At 32.8% G+C, this 17,786-nt stretch overlaps 1 protein-coding gene across 2 annotated transcripts; it reads right to left on the reverse strand.

Moving 5' to 3' along the window:
- Positions 1-4,038: 4,038 nt before the first annotated feature.
- Positions 4,039-11,077, reverse strand: LOC107808246 (putative methyltransferase PMT5). 2 transcript variants are annotated; one of them, XM_016632753.2, is made up of 10 exons: positions 10,749-11,077; positions 9,530-10,501; positions 9,228-9,363; positions 8,800-9,040; positions 8,013-8,238; positions 7,342-7,490; positions 6,894-7,197; positions 6,328-6,460; positions 4,513-4,720; positions 4,039-4,361 (listed from the first exon to the last, which is right to left on the reverse strand). In XM_016632753.2, exons 2-9 carry the CDS (start codon positions 10,045-10,047, stop codon positions 4,571-4,573), a joined length of 1,857 nt encoding a protein of 618 aa, XP_016488239.1. In that variant the 5' UTR covers positions 10,048-10,501; positions 10,749-11,077; the 3' UTR covers positions 4,039-4,361; positions 4,513-4,570. The 2 variants fall into 2 exon arrangements, with proteins under 2 accessions (XP_016488239.1, XP_016488238.1); XM_016632752.2 differs by having other exon boundaries at positions 7,342-7,493.
- Positions 11,078-17,786: the final 6,709 nt, after the last annotated feature.

Raw genomic sequence — 17,786 nt, forward strand, 5'->3', positions numbered from 1 at the left:
TTCATGAAAAATATATTATTTTTTCTTTAATTATTATTATTATTATCAATATGGTGCATTAGGACTCAAATCCAATGCATTACCCATATAAAGGAATGCTAGGCCATAATACGTTGGAACTTGAATCCAAGGTCTTTTCATCAACATAGTGCGTTGGGATTTGAACCCATCGTCTTATCCTCAATCTTTTGGCATAATCGGCCAAAATTCACTAAGACTCGCACTCGAGCCTTTAAAATATTATTACTTCATAATTATAGGCATAAGTAAATTAACTTTTAAGAAGACATATATAACTATTTCAATCTTGAAACCGTTCCTCTACAACAAAAATGGTAGTTAGGATATATGCCAATTTCTTTTTTTAAATGATACAATCACTTTTAAATTTTAATAAACTAATTAGAGGAAAGGTGCAGATAACCTATAACCACTTATATTTCAAAGACTATAAGAACTTCACCAAAAAAATCCAATACGGAGGAATGAGCCTTATGTTTCCAGCAAAAATATTTAAGACTTAATGCATAACTGTGACTATTATAAATTATAACTATAATGAGTTTATACTGATTATATATTCGAATGCCAAATTTGCAAGGTACTGTAAAATCGCCTACATATTTGATAATTTTACTTTCAATGAAATACATCATGTGATGGTAAAAATATTATTACTAAATTACCTTAATAATTATCTATCATAGTATGTAAAAGGTCAGAACATATACATACGTTGGAATATTATCTTTGTCCTATAAGAGATGTAGCAAATAAGGACATACTTTTTCAGTTCTTTATTTCACTGGATACAATTGAAAAAAATATTTTAACTAAATACTGCATATAAAGTTAATGTAAAGATATGAAAGTATGAATGGGTTTAGATGGATGTAAAACTTATCTTTGTATTATCATCCAAGACATTTTTCATTGTACTTGATCTCATTGTGTGCTTATAATTTACATAGTCTTGACGTAGAAGATCATGAAATGAGCAATTCATGCTGATAACGTGTTATAAAATAAAAGCAATTTAGTAAAATATGAACAAGACATGTTGTAATGAAATAAAAACAATTTAGTAAAACATGAATAAGAAATGGAGATAGAGAGAAGCAAGAGATTTTCTTCTTCAATTGTGTGTATTTTCTTATCTATTACAAGGCCTTTATATAGGCATGGAAAGTGAAAAAAATATGTCATTAAGCATAGAAATATGTCATTGAATATGTCATTAAGCATTTGAGAAGATCATTGAGGAAGAGTAGACATCCACCATAATTTAATTTTTTTTATAACACAAATGAGTAAATGGAGTATAAACTTTACACCACTACAATATACATATATACAGAGCAACCCATGGAGTTATAAATATATGCATCTTTGTAATGCATTATAGCATTATAATTACGGGTGTTCATAAAAACCCGAAAAATGAACCAACTCGACCAAAAAAATGATATTTTTTATGTTTGGTTTGGTTTTGATTTTGAAATTTAAAAACCGATCAAATTTGGTTTGGTTTTGGTTTTAATAAAAAAATAACCGAAAAAATCAAACCAAACCGATTATAGAAGTAGCTATTTAAATTTTTTATTACACCTATATTTGTGTATATTTTTATATAAAGTTTCTAAAATTTTATGGTACATATTATTCGTTTGTATTTTTAGTCTAGTTCTTTGCTATTATAATAATATAATTCTTTGCCTTTACATTCTAATTTGATTGGTAGTTTTCTTTTGCTAATTAGTACAAGAATTTATTTCATGTTAAAAATAATCGATTTTTAATTGAGTACTTAAATTATTAATCACCATTTGATTCAATTATCATCAATATATCTTGGTAAATGATAGACTTTTCAAAGAGCAATTGGTTTGACAGTGTTACGTTGAAAATATAGTCACTGGAATATGTGTTTGGTAGTATATGTCTCATATCATCATATCATATCATATCATATCATACCATATTATCATCATCGTACTATACTAAAAGTGAGAAGATTTTAGGTGTAAAGTTAAATTGCAAAAGTGTCCATCAAAAGTTTATTGACAATTTTTACCCTTATCTACACACCATCTCTGTAATGCTTTTTGTACCAAAATAGTAAATTTATCTTCCAATAAATGATAAATAGAAGTGTAACCTTTCAGATTGTAATGGGTAAAGCATTGGATAACAAAATTCAGTTACGTTTATGTATTATCTCACCATTTAGGAAAATCACCAGTTACACATTTAAATGGTTAATGCTCATCCGTTGAAGAAACTCATTAATAGCAAATTAAATTTTGAGCAAGCATTTGCTTGTATATGCACTATGCAGAGTTTAAATCGATTGTAATATTCCACTTTCTGTAAGAACTTTGGAAACTTTGATTAAGCTTATTTGTTCATATGTTGCAACATATAAATCTACTCTACAACAATTTATATAGGCAGATCGGCTATTTTCGGTAGTCTCTCGATTCAAGAAAATCAACATACAAATCTACTGTGCAAGTATCAAATCAGGTTATAATATTTTTTTAAAACTTGTGTATTCATGAAATTGTATATTCTTTTTTGTTCTCGACTAATCATATAGCAAGAACAGATAATAAATTATGCATTTGACAGTTTATTAATTGTACTCTTTGTTCTAGAGGTAATTTTATTTGGATATTCAGAAAGTACTACAGATCATTTTTATCACAATATTTTTAATATTCATGGATTCTACTCATTGCATACAATAATCCGTCAATATATCAAATAGTGAATTTCTCCGTCTCAATTTCTTTTTAGTTTTGTTCGATATGAAAAACTTAAGAATTATGGAGTATTTCATTTGGCGTGTATCATCACACTATCTGTCCAGGTAAATTAAATTTATTTTTCTTTCTGTTAGTTCATTTTTTCCTTGTGTAGTTCATTTACTTACTCCCCCGCCCTTCAAAAACGTTTACATCTCTCTTTGTCATACTACCGAATTCAAGTATTCAAATTGAATTAATTATATTACTGAGATAATATAAAATATAATAGCTGGGTGCTAATAATAATTCAGGAGATAAATGTCTCTTTCGCTATTCTTGTTCATCAATTGAAAGAAATTGAGACAACACACAAGTAATTAATCCTACTGTAGCATATAAAGTATTCAAACCACTCCCAGTATACTTAAGCATAACCAAAAGTTATTAGATGTTTCATTTGAAAATTAATTGGAGTTTCGCATCTTAGATGCTCATTTGCAGATCTATTGAAGTTCTTTTTATTAAATCAATGCGTCAATATATATTCATATGCACAAGATAAAGTTGTACAGTCTGAATGTAGAGAACTGCCCAATTTAACGTTTAGCTTTGAAGCCACATCAAGGCCAACAAGAAAACAAGATCAAATAGTTGTATCTCCTATGCGTATTGATAGACAAGTTAAATGAGAAGCTTTAGAAATGTACAAGTAAAACATTAACGACTCGTTTGGTACGAGGAATAAGGGATAATTAATTACGGAATTAAATTTGAAATGGGTTAATCTCATGTTTGGTTGGAATAAAATTCCGGAATTAGTTATTTCGAGTCCCAAAATTGTAGTATTATTTTTATTCCTATGAAAGGGTAGGATAACAATTCCAAAATAACTTGTTTCCCAATCAAAGGACCCAAGTAAAAGTAATGTTGTTGTTCTCTGTACTGGATATCACTATGGAAAAAGAAATAGGCAAGACTATGAATAAGAAGAATAAAAGTTGGGAGTCAATGATCCAGGAATTATTATGTTATTTCTAATAACTTTTCTTGTGATATATGGAACTCTAATGGACTTGATTTAGAGTTGATTTCTCACAAGATCAATGAACTAATATAAATTATCGTTTTACTTTGTTTAGTAATTGAAATGTTACTTTATTTTGTCACAGTAGCAAAATGCAATCTTTGCTGTGTTTTGCTTCTGGGATCTTCTCAAATACAATCTTTTCTGTTTTGGTTCTCAAAATACTACCATATAAGAAATTGATAAATGATGGAGTGCCAATTATTGAAGAATTTGAGAAGTGTTATCTTTATGATTGATTCCAATATCTGGCTACAACTCTTGCTCAGAGTAAAGGGTAGTTCTTCAGTATAAAACACAACTCAATTACAATATTCGGAAAAAAATTAAAATTTGAAAAAAGAGAAGCAATGAGATGAAAGAATTGCTACATAAAATAGTGTAAAAAGGGCAAAAATATTCTCTCTGTGCTGTAACAACTTCTGAAGCAAAGCGCTCTCTATTCTTCAGCTTCCAAAATTTATAGTTCATCATTTTGAGTACCATAAAAGACGACCAGATTCAGACCTCATAGTGCAGCTTGTGGCCTGGTAAGATCAAAATATAGTCCATTTCACATTTCACAATAAATAAATCACATAATAAGCAAAAGATTAAAAAAATGCTGAGAAAGAAACTCTCTTTTACACATCACTATGACATAGTTACTCTTTTCATCTGAAGTTGTAAGAGAATTACCAGTGTTTAAAATGACTGGACAATCATTGGATTTGTGAAATTATGCATTTCCAGAATATCACTTCCTCGCGAATGGTTTTTGGCATACAAGTAGTCGCTGCTCACTTCCGTTCTGGAGATCGATCACCCTAGCTTCCCAGCGGATTTGGGCAGCTAACGTTCGTGCTTTCTCTATTGGACCCAATGTATCAGAAAGAATAATCCATCCCTGCAATAAGTATATTCTTACAATTCAGATTCCAGTGTTATCAAAAGAGAAAAGCGCAAAGAAGATCCAAGGTCTGTTGGGGCTCTAAGCGCAAATAAAACATAGGCTTTAACGAAGAAAGGCGCAAATGGTGTATGAGTAGTCCAAAACTAATATTTATAAGCATGAATACCAAATATATGGACAAAAAAATTGAAGAAATTTTACAATAAAGTGAACTATCAATTGTTTAATGTTGCCTCTTTAGAATTACGCTCATCGGTAAAGAAAAGTATTTGTCTTAGAGCCCGTTTGGATTGGCTGAATTTAAGTAGAGTGCTTAAAAGCACTTTTTAATGTTGGATTTGGATAGAAGTGCTGGAGCTGAAAAAAAGTTGTTGAGGTGTTTGATAAAAAAATAGCTGAAAAAGCAATTTTTTCTATTAAAATGACTAAAATATCCTTAAAACTGTTAGTTACTATAGAGGAACTGATTATTCAAGATTTCTAATTCGAATTTAGTCATATACAAATAAATTACTCTATATTCAATTCACATTCAGTTCTACGTTGATTGCAAGAAAATCATTTTAGCAATAAATATAGATTATGTATTTGAAGTGGCTATGTTCTAGCTATTATTTAGTTTTAAAAATCTAACTAATTTATAAACAAAGTTGCTCAAACTATTACGTGCTCTCTGCTATTAGTATGCATATAGATTAATGCTAACCAATATTTCATATACACAACAGTGCACTAACTGGTGGCTTTCCAAAAAGTTTCATTTCCCACCAAGCCAACGTAATGGAAACCTTTTATAAATGAAGAACAAATGAGAGAATCTACATTCATTAGAAATTTTTTACTAAAGGTGGGTCATCTATTTACCTACGGAGCTTAATTATGCATACAAACTTCTTCAGAATACTCATTTCGATTTCTTGAATTATTCAGCAACTCTGGATACTTCACAGAATTCAAATCAAGAAGAAAGTAATGCCACAAAAATCTCAAAAAGAAAGACAGAGAAGTGATGTAGAGATTGAGGAAAGGAAGAGGAAAGAAGAGAGGAAACCAAATAGTAGCAGAGAGGAAGAAAAGAAGGATGAGTCTAGGGATTTTGTTAGTAAGGGGTATTGTTGGAATTAGGAAATATTATAAAGGATAAAAAGGTAAAATTATTGGTCAAAGTAAAATGGCTTTTAAGCCAAAAAACAATAAGTTGGGATAGTCCAACTTATTACTTTTGGCTTGTTTTGGACCTTTTGGCTTAAAAGCCAAGTGCTTTTAAGCACATTTTTTACTTTAACAAACACCCAAATAAGCTAAAAAGTGCTTAAAAGCTAGTTTGACCAGCTTTTAAGCCAATCCAAACACCCTCTTAGAATCTTGATGACAATACTGAAGCGCCCGTTAAGCGAGGCAAAGCGCTCAACATGTTTTTTGAGCCTCGCTTCAGGGTTTAACGCGTTTTAAGCGCGCCTTTGATAACACTGTCAAATTCATATGTAAAAAAGAGTGCAAACTGCAAGAAATCAGGCTGACATGATGGTGACACATCTGAAGGAATAGTAAACCAAAAAAAAAAAAACTTCAAAGAGAAGAGAGAGCAAACAAAATATTACCTCAGGCCTTAAAATACGATCCATCTCCAAAAGTAGTTGAAACATGCTGCATTTTTGTGAAACAATATGGGAAAGTAGCCCATTCGCATGGAGCAAATCATATGTTCGGGGATATGTTGGAAAAGGTTCACACCTGGTTAAATTTAGAACAACATTCAAATCAATCACCAGAATATTTCAAGCATAGAGCAATAAAAGCAGTTCAACTTGCTTTATGAGATATCAACTGAATATCATGACTGCTATTTCAAGAATATATCCGTGGTGAGAATACAAGTCAAGCCTCTAATGGTGCTGCCTTTCTCTATTATTCATTTCCTCCTCATGAACCATATAAAGACATGCCTTTTATTCATAAAGCAACACTGCAATTCTTTATAAAATTGTAATTGCTTCCACCATACTAATATGAGACAGAAAATATATAATAAAATTTAACTATCAAGCAAATTAAAGAAAATAAGAAGTTAAGAACATGAGCTTCCATTCACTCCAACTTACATATTCACCACATCAAGCACATGTATCATTGCAAGTATTTTTTTACATTTATAATAATATCTCACCAGTTATGGAGAACACCGGCAAAACCTCGATCAAGTATGAGTGGAAGTGTATTACGCGCCCCAAGAGGCACAACATTCATCACCCATACCGCTTTGCTTGCCTCCATCAATGCAGCACTAAGACCGCCATAATGAGCATTCATGTCCATGACATTCCGTACCATATTATAAGGAGGCAATGGATCATCATCACCTGGCCTTTTCGGATGGTCAGAGAAAATCAAAGGTGACAGCAAAGACCAATAATTTCTCAAAGCTAATTTCCAGAATTCTGAATCCTCAAAGAAATCATCAGGATGGAGCCCTATCAAACAGCAAAAGATTGGTAAGAAATTGACTGCTAAAAATAAAGGGGCAAAATGACCAGAAATTGGAGAATGAAGATGAAATGGAAAATGTTTCAACAACCAATTTTATTGTTTTTACAAAAAAGAGAAAGAACACTTGCCATGAATTTCAAGCTCAGTGGAATTCAGAGGATCAGATTTGCTATGAAGTGGAACCCACGGGTGACTGGTTGTCCCAGATATACAACGTGCGAGTGGTTGGTAATACAATTGCATATCATTTCCTTTACAAACTGGTATATCACCCTGCCTGCTACATTTAAATGCAAATTCTCATCGCATAAAGGTACAACTGTAACTTAAAAAGGGAACGAAACACACAAACATTAACACCTGAGCATAAAGAACATTTTCCCTTTGCTATAGGGATAGGGGAATACAATAATTTATAAATAAGTGGATAAATGGAAACAGCTTCAAACCTATCCATGAACATAACAGAAACAAAGTATTTTATCAGAACAAAAGCTCTTTTATTTACACATTAGGAAAATCTTAATGGGGTGTATGTGGGGGGGAGAAACGCTTTTAACAAAACATAGCCTTCTGTATCTTATCCAAGCAGAAAAAGTCTTCTTTAATAGGTATTCTATGTCCAGAGTTGAAACTCTGCAGTCTAGAGTACTTTCCTTTTTCTTCTTCTTTTGTTCTTGAAGATTAGGTTTTTTCTAATATTGAATTAATTAAAAGTCAGAAGCAGCTTTTCAGAAAAACGAGAAACCGAACATAGTGAGTAAATGAGCACACACATTGGTTTTCTCAGTAGCCTTACCTGGATGTATAACACTGAGAGTCAACTGTCTTCTGCCAAATAAAGGTCTCTTCTTGTTGTGCCAAAAGAGACCAACAGAGCTTCTTAGTGAATTCTTCCAACGGACTAGACATGCTTCCCTTCTTTGCACCGGTAGAACTATCCTGTTGCCGGGTTGTGGGTGACGTTAAAACAAAGTAACCTCCGGGCTTGAGTAAACGATCAATTTCAATAAGAAACAGCCCATCTGTTTTGTCAAATCATCATCAGTTTCATGCTATTAAGTTTACTTTTCACATGTCAACAAGACTTGTATGGATATTTAAATGTTTCAAAGTCCATACTGATATCTGAAATTGTTTCATCATTGATAATTAACAGATCAAAAACAACATTCTCTACAGGAAAAGTAAAGAACAAAGTCAACTATAGACTAGAATATGGTGATGGTTTCTAAATGAGAATATCTATTTAGCTCCAGCTTAGCAATAAAGGTATCATCCCATGCACAAGATGATCTTAGCTTACGGCCAGCTGCCAGCGGCTGTTCAGCTTAGGCAATATCAAGCAACATTATTCTATTTGGAAACTTATGTTAAGCAATGAAGGAGGCCAAACATAGAACAGACGGGAAGGAATATGTGTAACAATAGTAGAAGCGAATTCAACAATGGACATCATCAAATAAACACGCAAATGAAGTAAAGATCATAGTTAATACACAGACAATACAAATATAATAAGTTTAATCAGACATAAATGACTAATGGAAAACCATACTTTCTCAAATTCACAACTGCGGCAATACCTTTGCTGTCCCAAATGATTCCACATTGAGCACAGTGAACCATGTCATAGGACAATGATGGAAATGGAAGCTGTTTAGAAATAAAATTGCCGATGACTGCTGGAAGTCCTCTCTCGAGTACTAATTGAACTTGGCTACCAGATGGCTCATATGCTGCCACACAAAGAGCCATCAACTTCAGTGACAGTAGGTGGGCACCAAAGCTACCAAATCCGCAACCAATATCCAGCACGGTGCTCACCTGTTATTTCATAAAAGAAGGAAAATATGTCTGAGAGTGAAATCGGTTCTGCATCTAGTTGTAGGAATGAATCCAGTACATCATTCGCAGACAAAAGCATTGATTTTTAAGAAAACGTCAAAGGATACAAACAAGTAGTAACAAATAAGAATATGTTTATTTAAAGAAGAACAAAAGTAGAACTTACACCGGCTTGAAGAAATTCTGTATCACTTCCCAGCCCAATCATCTCCGCGATAAGGTGAGAGTAGTCTTTGACACCATCAACAATCATTCCGTCCTCTGAATGGAAAGCAATTTGGTTCTCTTCTAGTAACATTAGCCTGGAAAGAAAGATAATTTGACCAATTTTAAAGAAGGCAGACAAATTTGTATTTAAGAATCTATTGCTAAAAACAAACCAATCTAAAAGAGGTAAAAACTTAAAACACATGCTTTATCATGTTAAATACACTATTTGAAAGATCATCTGAATTTGATCAACTATACCTTTTTGTCATGCTTCCAGAAGAAAGAAACTGGTCTTTGGTTAGCTTTACATTTCCACTCCATATGACATCCCTACCTGCTGGCCAAGTCAGCGGAATCTTGTAGTCCTTAGGGAGACGAACCAAACAATCTTGGTGTTTCCTCGATAAGTCACAATGACGATCAAATTCCTCCCCATCTTTAAGCCCAGTTAACAAGTTTGCAGATACATTATAGCAAGGCACATAATTCTCTCTATCCTTTCCACAAAGACCAACATCCTTTATCCGATTAGCTCCCAGAGAAATGCTCTTTAGCTCTAAGTAATCATTTCTTGCTTGCTCCTTTAGCTTTCTATAATTTGTATAGATATCAGGCTTCGCAGAGGAAGTCACCGAGTCAAATGTACTAGAAGAAGATGATCCTAACAATGCTATTAGCACAAAGACACTGACCAGACACAAGAGTATCCAGTTGAGTGGCGGTCTAGGGCCAAAAATTAATGATAGCTTATTGAGCAAAGGGCTTCTCACGGCCATGTTTCAAGAACCCCTTCCGAAAATCGAGTTGAAAAGATCAGTAGTAGATGCTAGCTATTGTTTCAACCTGAACCTCCAAAAACTATGAAAACTGTAACATATCATCAGAGACCATCTCCCATATATATCACCCAAAATCCAAACAATTTCAACTGGCATCTGTTTAAACCACTACCTAAACTCAACATAAAGAAATTCCCCCAATCATGCCAAACTAGTCAAGATCATAATTTGGAAGAATTCAATCCCATAAGTCTCCACAATCACCAAAATATAACAAGCAAATGCAGATCAGTGAAAAGCCTCTCCTAAAAGATTATGACAGATCAACTACCAATTATCAAAATTAAAACTTTACACAATTCTCACACAGAACCACTCAAAACAATGCCAATTCTGAAACAACTCTTTCTATTATTCCCTTATAAACAAGCAATCTAAATCCTCGGATCACCTGCAAAAAAAAAAACACCAAATTTGCACATAAAGAGAATGAAAATGAAAATACCAATTAAGATCAAGATTCAAAATTTTCAACTTTTCCAGCATGAGAGACAAAAAGATGAAAACCCCAGATCAGATCCACATCAAAAATGTCAAGAGAATCATATAATCACATTTTTTAACCAAAAAAATTTGTGATCTTTACATAGAAACAGCAACCATGAGAGCATAAAGATTAGGGTTTTTGTTGTTTGTACCTAAAAAAGATGAGTTCTTGATAATGGGGTGTGGAAATGCAATGTAGAGCGTGTCTCTCAAATTTTGTTATATATATGTATTTGTTATGACAGTTGCAGAAAGTTATGCAGAGTTGGGATTGGCCATTGAAATATAAAAGAGAGAGAATGAACCCCCCCCCCCCCCCCCCCCCCCCCAAGCAGCTTTTTTCTAATGGAATGACAGAGAGTCCTATCCAAGCGTGAGTTCTCTATTAATGGGGTATTCAAAAACTCCTATATTAGTGTGTGTGTGTGTGTGTTTACAGATCAATTACAGAGGCTCGCACATTGAGAACTCACACAATCTCATAATTACAGAGGAATAATTGTGCTTAATATCTTTTTCTTTTCTTTGTTTCCACTCTTTTTTCTTTTCTTTGGGGTGGGGGCCGCTTTTATTTTATTTTAATTTCTCTATTATTCTTTTTGTTTTTTCGAACTATTTCACAAGCCTGACTATTACTAAATTATAATTAACTAATGCATATTCTCATATTAATTCATTACTAAATCATAATATGATTTGATGTAAATATTTAATAGGGTAAGTTTTTTATCATATTTAACAAAAGATTCCAAGTTCGAACCTTGAGAATGGAATTGACTTTGATAAAGAATGTTTTTATCGAAGTGAGACTTTTTAACGCTAATTTAAATTAATTAGGCTTCCGAATTTGTACTGGACAACTGAAAAAATCCAAAAAAAAAAAAAGCATGAGGTGGATGCCTTTTCGAGAAGTTTTGAGGTATTGGTTTATTTTTTGGGTCTATTTATCTATATACATATTACTTTTTTGCTTTATGAAGTTGTTTTGATTTATTAGATAATTAATGAACTAACAATTGGCAAAAAGTATGTTTTACTAGATTAATTAATAGTCAATTTGGAGTAGAAAAAGGAAAATGTGAGTAGATCTAATAATGGTGAAATAGATAAAAGGAAGCACCAAAACTTCTTTAATTTGCTTGTTTCTTAAACTCGTGGATTCAAGTATATATATGGGAAGGGAAAAAAACTAACAGCGTCTTATTCTATCCTTTAAATGAATAAAATAAAATACTCACAGTCAGTCTTCATTTAGTGATATTTAAAAACAATTTGACTAAATTTTTTGGAATATAACACAGAAGTTAGGGGGAAAACGCAAAAAGGGATATTATAACTAAATAAAAGGAATATCTTTGTTGTAGTCCTGTATGTAGAAGTAGATTACTTGAACGTAATTAGCAAGTAAAACAATGCCAAATGGAGGCCAACTTTTTGAACTTTTGGCTGTATATCTAATGTCCTTGTCCACTCATATACAGCTTAAAATCCAAGTTATTTAGATAGTGACACATTTTATATTGGTTTATTAAATTGGTGTCGGCTCCTTCCCTCCAAAATTAATTAAATTTAAATAAGTAAGAATAATGAGAGCACTTAAGCTGACCTTACAATAAAGTATGAGACCATGGATATAAATATATAATGATGGTAAAAATTACATAAAATAATTAACGATGACGTTTCACTTAAGAAAGAATAGTAGGAAAAACATTTTTGAATTGTCACTATTTATTGCACAACACACCATTATAAAGCTCCCACAAAATGGAGTACAGAACCAAAATATGGTACTTTTGGACTCAAAGAATCAAAATATGTGGGAAAAAATATTGGTAACCATAATATGTATAGTGCGGTTATTTACCGTGCTATACCTTAACAACACGTTTGGCCGTTAAGGTATAGCGCGGTAATAACCGCGCTATACTTGAACTTAAATAAGCGCGATATAGTATAACGCACTAAATAAGCGCATTATACTCCCAAAACTAGAAGCTTCGATGTATAACGCATCTTTGTAATGCGCTATGTCCCTTTCACGCCTCTCTTTCTTCTTTCTGGGAAACGCTGATAAAAAGGTATTTAATGTATCAAACAAGAAGTAGAGTGTTGGGTTGTGCAATGGTTTAAGGGTTGATGCGAAGTTGGTTTTGGCCTTGTGATCCAAGGTTCGATTCCTTCCACCAACAATATTTTGTTTTCCTATTTCTTTTTATTATTTGGTTCAGGTATTTATAATTATTTTTTAATGTAATTAAATAATTTCATGTTTATTAGAAAATTATGATTTTGAATTCATTTAGAGTAAAAAGAAAAAAAGAGAAGCCTTTTAATATTTCGTTAAAAAATCTATCGATATTTTTAATAGTTGCTATTTTGTATTATACATAAAACAATTTTTTTTCTCTTTTTATTTTCAAATTAGAATTATAGATATTCTAATACAAAATAACAACTATTACAAATATCGATAGATTTTTTAACGAAATAATAAAAGGCTTCTCTTTTTTTTCACTTTAAATGAATTCAAAAATTATAATTTTCTAATAAATATGAAATTATTTTAATTATATTCAAAAGTAATTATAAATACTTGAACCAAATAATGAAAGAAATGAAAAATAAAAAGAAATAGGAAAACAAAATATTATTGGTGGAAGGAATCGAACCTTGGACCTCAAGACCAAAATCAACTTCACACCTAGCCTTTAACAATTGCACCACCCAATACTCTGCTTTTTATTTTGTACATTACATTCCTTTTATCAGCGTTTCCCAAAAAGAAGAAAGAGGGATATGAAAGGGACATAGCGCATTACAAAGATGCGTTATACATCGAAGCTTCTGGTTTTGGGAGTATAGCGCGCTTATTTAGTGTGTTATACTATATCGCACTTATTTAAGTTCAAGTATAGCGCGGTAAATAACCGCGCTATACATATTATGGTTACTAGTTTTTTTTCCCAAATATTTTGGTTCTTTGAGTTCAAAAAAATCATATTTCGGTTCTGGACTCCACAAAATGCCCCTCAACTCAACTTTAATATTATTAAATCTGAAACTTTTTATTACAACAATAATGATAATGTGCAGAGCAAAATGACAATAATTGGGAATAATTTGTTTTCTTGCTGATATATCGTACTTATTGCAGTATATAGGACCAAAAAAGGAACTAATAAGTGTGTTTTTTTATCATTTCCCCAAGAATTTAAGTTATATATACTAGTGATATCTTGAAGATTTTTTATGCTATTAAAGTAATTTAACCTATTATGGTCCGTTAACTATAACATCTATTAGCTTACTGATCAATATTAATTATAATGATTTTATATGTAACTATTTTAAAGGTGACTTGATTATGAAAATAGTTTTTTACATTATCGAATATAAAGCCAATAAACATTCCAAATTTGTCTTTGTTAGGATCGGAAATCTGGATAGTGCGAAATTTAGCCAAACAACGTTATAATGACAATAACAAAGATAATGCAAGTTGATAATAACAACAATTAAAGCATATAAAGAAGACACAAATTTAACGTGGTTCGGTCAAAGTGACATACGTCCACAAGCAGAGAGGAGCAATTTCACTATACCAACAAGAGTACAAAAGAAAATACAAAATTAGAGTAAATACTCTAATTAATCCCAAATACCCTAAGAGAATAACCTCACAAGATCACTCCAAAGAAAGAGTTCACACAAGTAATTCTCAACACTCAACTCTCATACAAAATACTTTTAATAAAGGAGGAAAGGAAGAAACAAGAAATGAAGACTCAAGTCTTGTTGGTGTGTATAAAATGAACTAATGGCATTTCCTTTTATAGGCAAAAAGGCCTTGGCCTCTTAGTTGTAAAAGAAAAGATACAACTTGTGCAAATGATATCCACCACACAATACAATATTTTTGGGTCCCAAAGAATATTGCCAACAAAGTCTACACTTTACAAATATGCTTATGTGAGATGGACTATATTAGTCAAAATATTGGCCATATTATAAATCTCCACCTTGGCCTTATTTTGGCTGATATAGTAAATTTGCTCCACCCTCTCCGCAAAAGCCCTAATGGACATATGTCAAAATTTAATGCCATTAAAATCAGACAAGTTGTGTGATACCGAAACTGTAGTAGGGCCTATAACTGTGGATCCCAATAAAATATACAATGAACCAGATCTGTATACTTTCATGATCACAAGAACACCATGAGAAACTTTCAGAACTCCATCTTCACCGGCGTACTTGCACCCAAGAGATTCTAGAGTACCCAAAGAGATGAAATTTTTCTTCAAGTCAGGAACATGTCTAACATCGGTAAGAATTCTAACCACACCATCGTGCATTTTGATTCGGACTGTACCTTTTCCAAAAATTTTACGGCCAGCATTGTTGCTCATCAAGACAACTCCACCTCCAATAGATTCATATGTGGTAAATAAATTGTCACGACTCAAAATTCTTACCTTCGGACCGTGATGGCGCCTAACATTTCACTTGTTAGGCAAGCCAATGTTAGAATAATATTAACTAATTTTTAAATAATTTTTAAATTATTAATAATCCAAGAACAAATGCGGAAGCAAGTTTGAAATATAGTGAATAATCCATAAAAATAATGGTGTCTAAATACCATCCCGGAATTAGTGTCACAAGTGCACGAGCTTCTAGAATAAATACATATAAGGTCTGAATAAAATAAAGCTATCTGAAAATAAATACACAGCTAAAGTAAAATAGACGGGGACTCCAGAACTGCGGACGACATGCAGTTATACCTCAAGTCTTCTCTGGTAGCTGAAATCCGAGCAAGTCTACGGTACGCCACTAGGACCAACTCCAAAATCTGCACAAGAAGTGCAGAGTGTAGTATCAGTACAACCGACCCCATGTACTGGTAAGTGCTGAGCCTAACCTTGACGAAGTAGTGATGAGGCTAAGGCGGGTCACTTACATTACCTGTACGCAATATTAGTAATAACAACAATAATAGAAATAAATCAGGTAACTCATTTATAATAATTGAAGCCAACACAGCAGTCATAACCAATTATCACTTCCATCAATTCTGTTGCAGCGTGCAACCCGCTCTCACAATATATTCACATTCAATTCTGTTGCAGCGTGTAACCCGCTCTCACAATATATTCACATTCGATTCTGTTGCAGCATGCAACCCGCTCTCACAATATATTCACATTCGATTCTGTTGCAGCGTGCAACCCGCTCTCACAATATATTCATTTTTAATCAAGTTTGTTGCGGCATGCAACCCGATCCCCCAATATATATATATATATATATGTATGTCGACTTTTAAATAAGTCTGTTGCGGCGTGCAACCCGATCCTCCAATATGAACTTTTAATAAGTCTATTGCGGCGTGCAACCCGATCCTCCAATATAAACTTTTAATAAGTCTGTTGCGGCGTGCAACCCGTTCCTCCAACATATTCATTTACCAATTCTTATAGAAGAAATTTTTCCAATAAATGTAACAATTAATATAAAATTATAAGACAACAAGCATACAATAATTATGGTTTAATTATGAAGCAAACAATGACAAATAACACATTATTATGGAAATCAGGGAGCAAATAGGCAGTTTAATATTTAATATGCTAAATGTCAAATAACAATTAAGGCACATAATTCAAATAGCATGTAACAATTAATGCAGGAATTCAAGAATTAATATTTGACAAAGAATAAGAGAGAAATAATTATTATAATAATTAATTTATGATTTAAAATAATTTATGATTTTTCAAGTAAGCAGGCAAACAATTAATTTGATGACGTATAGACACTCGTCACCTCGCCTATACGTCATTCACATGCAATTCACATAACAAATAATTTAAGGGTTCTATTTCCTCAAGTCAAGGTTAACCACGACACTTACCTCGCTTTGCCATTTTCAATCAATTACTCAACCATAACTTTTCCTTTTAAATTTTCCTCCGAAAGCTTCAAATCTATTCACAAACAATTCAATATATTCAATACTAATCATAGGAATTAATTCCATATGAATTTACACATTTTCCGGATAAAAATCTGAAATTCATTAAAATATTCGACAGTGGGACCCACATCTCAAATCTTGGAAAAACTCGCGAAATTCGAACACCCATTCCGATACGAGTTCAACCATATAAAATTTGTCCAATTCCGATATCAAATGGACCTTCAAATCTTAAACTTTCGTTTTTGGAAGATTTTTGAAAAATCTGATTTTTATTCCATAAATTCATGGATTCATGATATAAACGAGTATGGAATCATGAAATATAATCAATATAGGATAAGGAACAGTTACCCCAATATTTTCCCATAAAAATCGCCCAACAATCGTCTTACCCGAGCTCAAAAATGGGAAGGAGTTGAAAATGGGTCGAAACCCCATTTATAGAACTTAAGTTCTGTTTTTGGGATTTTTACCCTTCGCGTTCGCGAAGGTACTCTCGCGAACGCGAAGCACAACTTTGTGCTGTCCAACTTTTACTCTTCGTGAACGCGAGGGCTATTTCGCGAATGCGAAGGCAATTGACCTGGCCAGTCTCTTTCCCTTCGCGAACGCGAGGCTTCGATCGTGAACGTGAAGCTTCGCATCCCAACCCTTCGCGAATGCGTTCTTTCTGTCGTGAACGCCAAGCACAAAATGTGCCAGCCCCAACTTAGTCTTCACGAATGCGAAGAAGGAAACCAGAAGCAGGTTTCTGCAGTTTCCTCAAGTCCAAAAATGATCCGTTAACTACCTGAAACCAACCCGAGCCCTCGAGGCTCCAAACCAAATATGCACGTAGTCCTAAAATATCATACGAACTTGCTCGCACGATCAAATTGCCAAAATAATACCTAGAACTAAGAATCGGATACCAAATCAAAGGAAGTTTTCAAAAAGACTTTAAAACTTATATTTTTACAACTGGACATCCGAATAACGTCAAATCAACTCCGATTCTCACCAAATTCGGCAGACAAGTCATAAATATTATAGTGGACCTACACCGGGCTCCGGAACCAAAATACGGACCCGAGGTCAATAAATCCAATATCAGTAATTTCTTAAAAATCATTAAGCTTTTAATTTTTTTTCAAAATTCCATATCTCGAGTTAGGGACCTCGGAATTCGATTTCGGGAATACGCCCAAGTCCCAAATCATGATAC

This window comes from Nicotiana tabacum, chromosome 24 (genome assembly GCF_000715075.1).
Source record: "Nicotiana tabacum cultivar K326 chromosome 24, ASM71507v2, whole genome shotgun sequence".
In the NCBI taxonomy this organism is placed as follows: Eukaryota; Viridiplantae; Streptophyta; class Magnoliopsida; order Solanales; family Solanaceae; genus Nicotiana; species Nicotiana tabacum.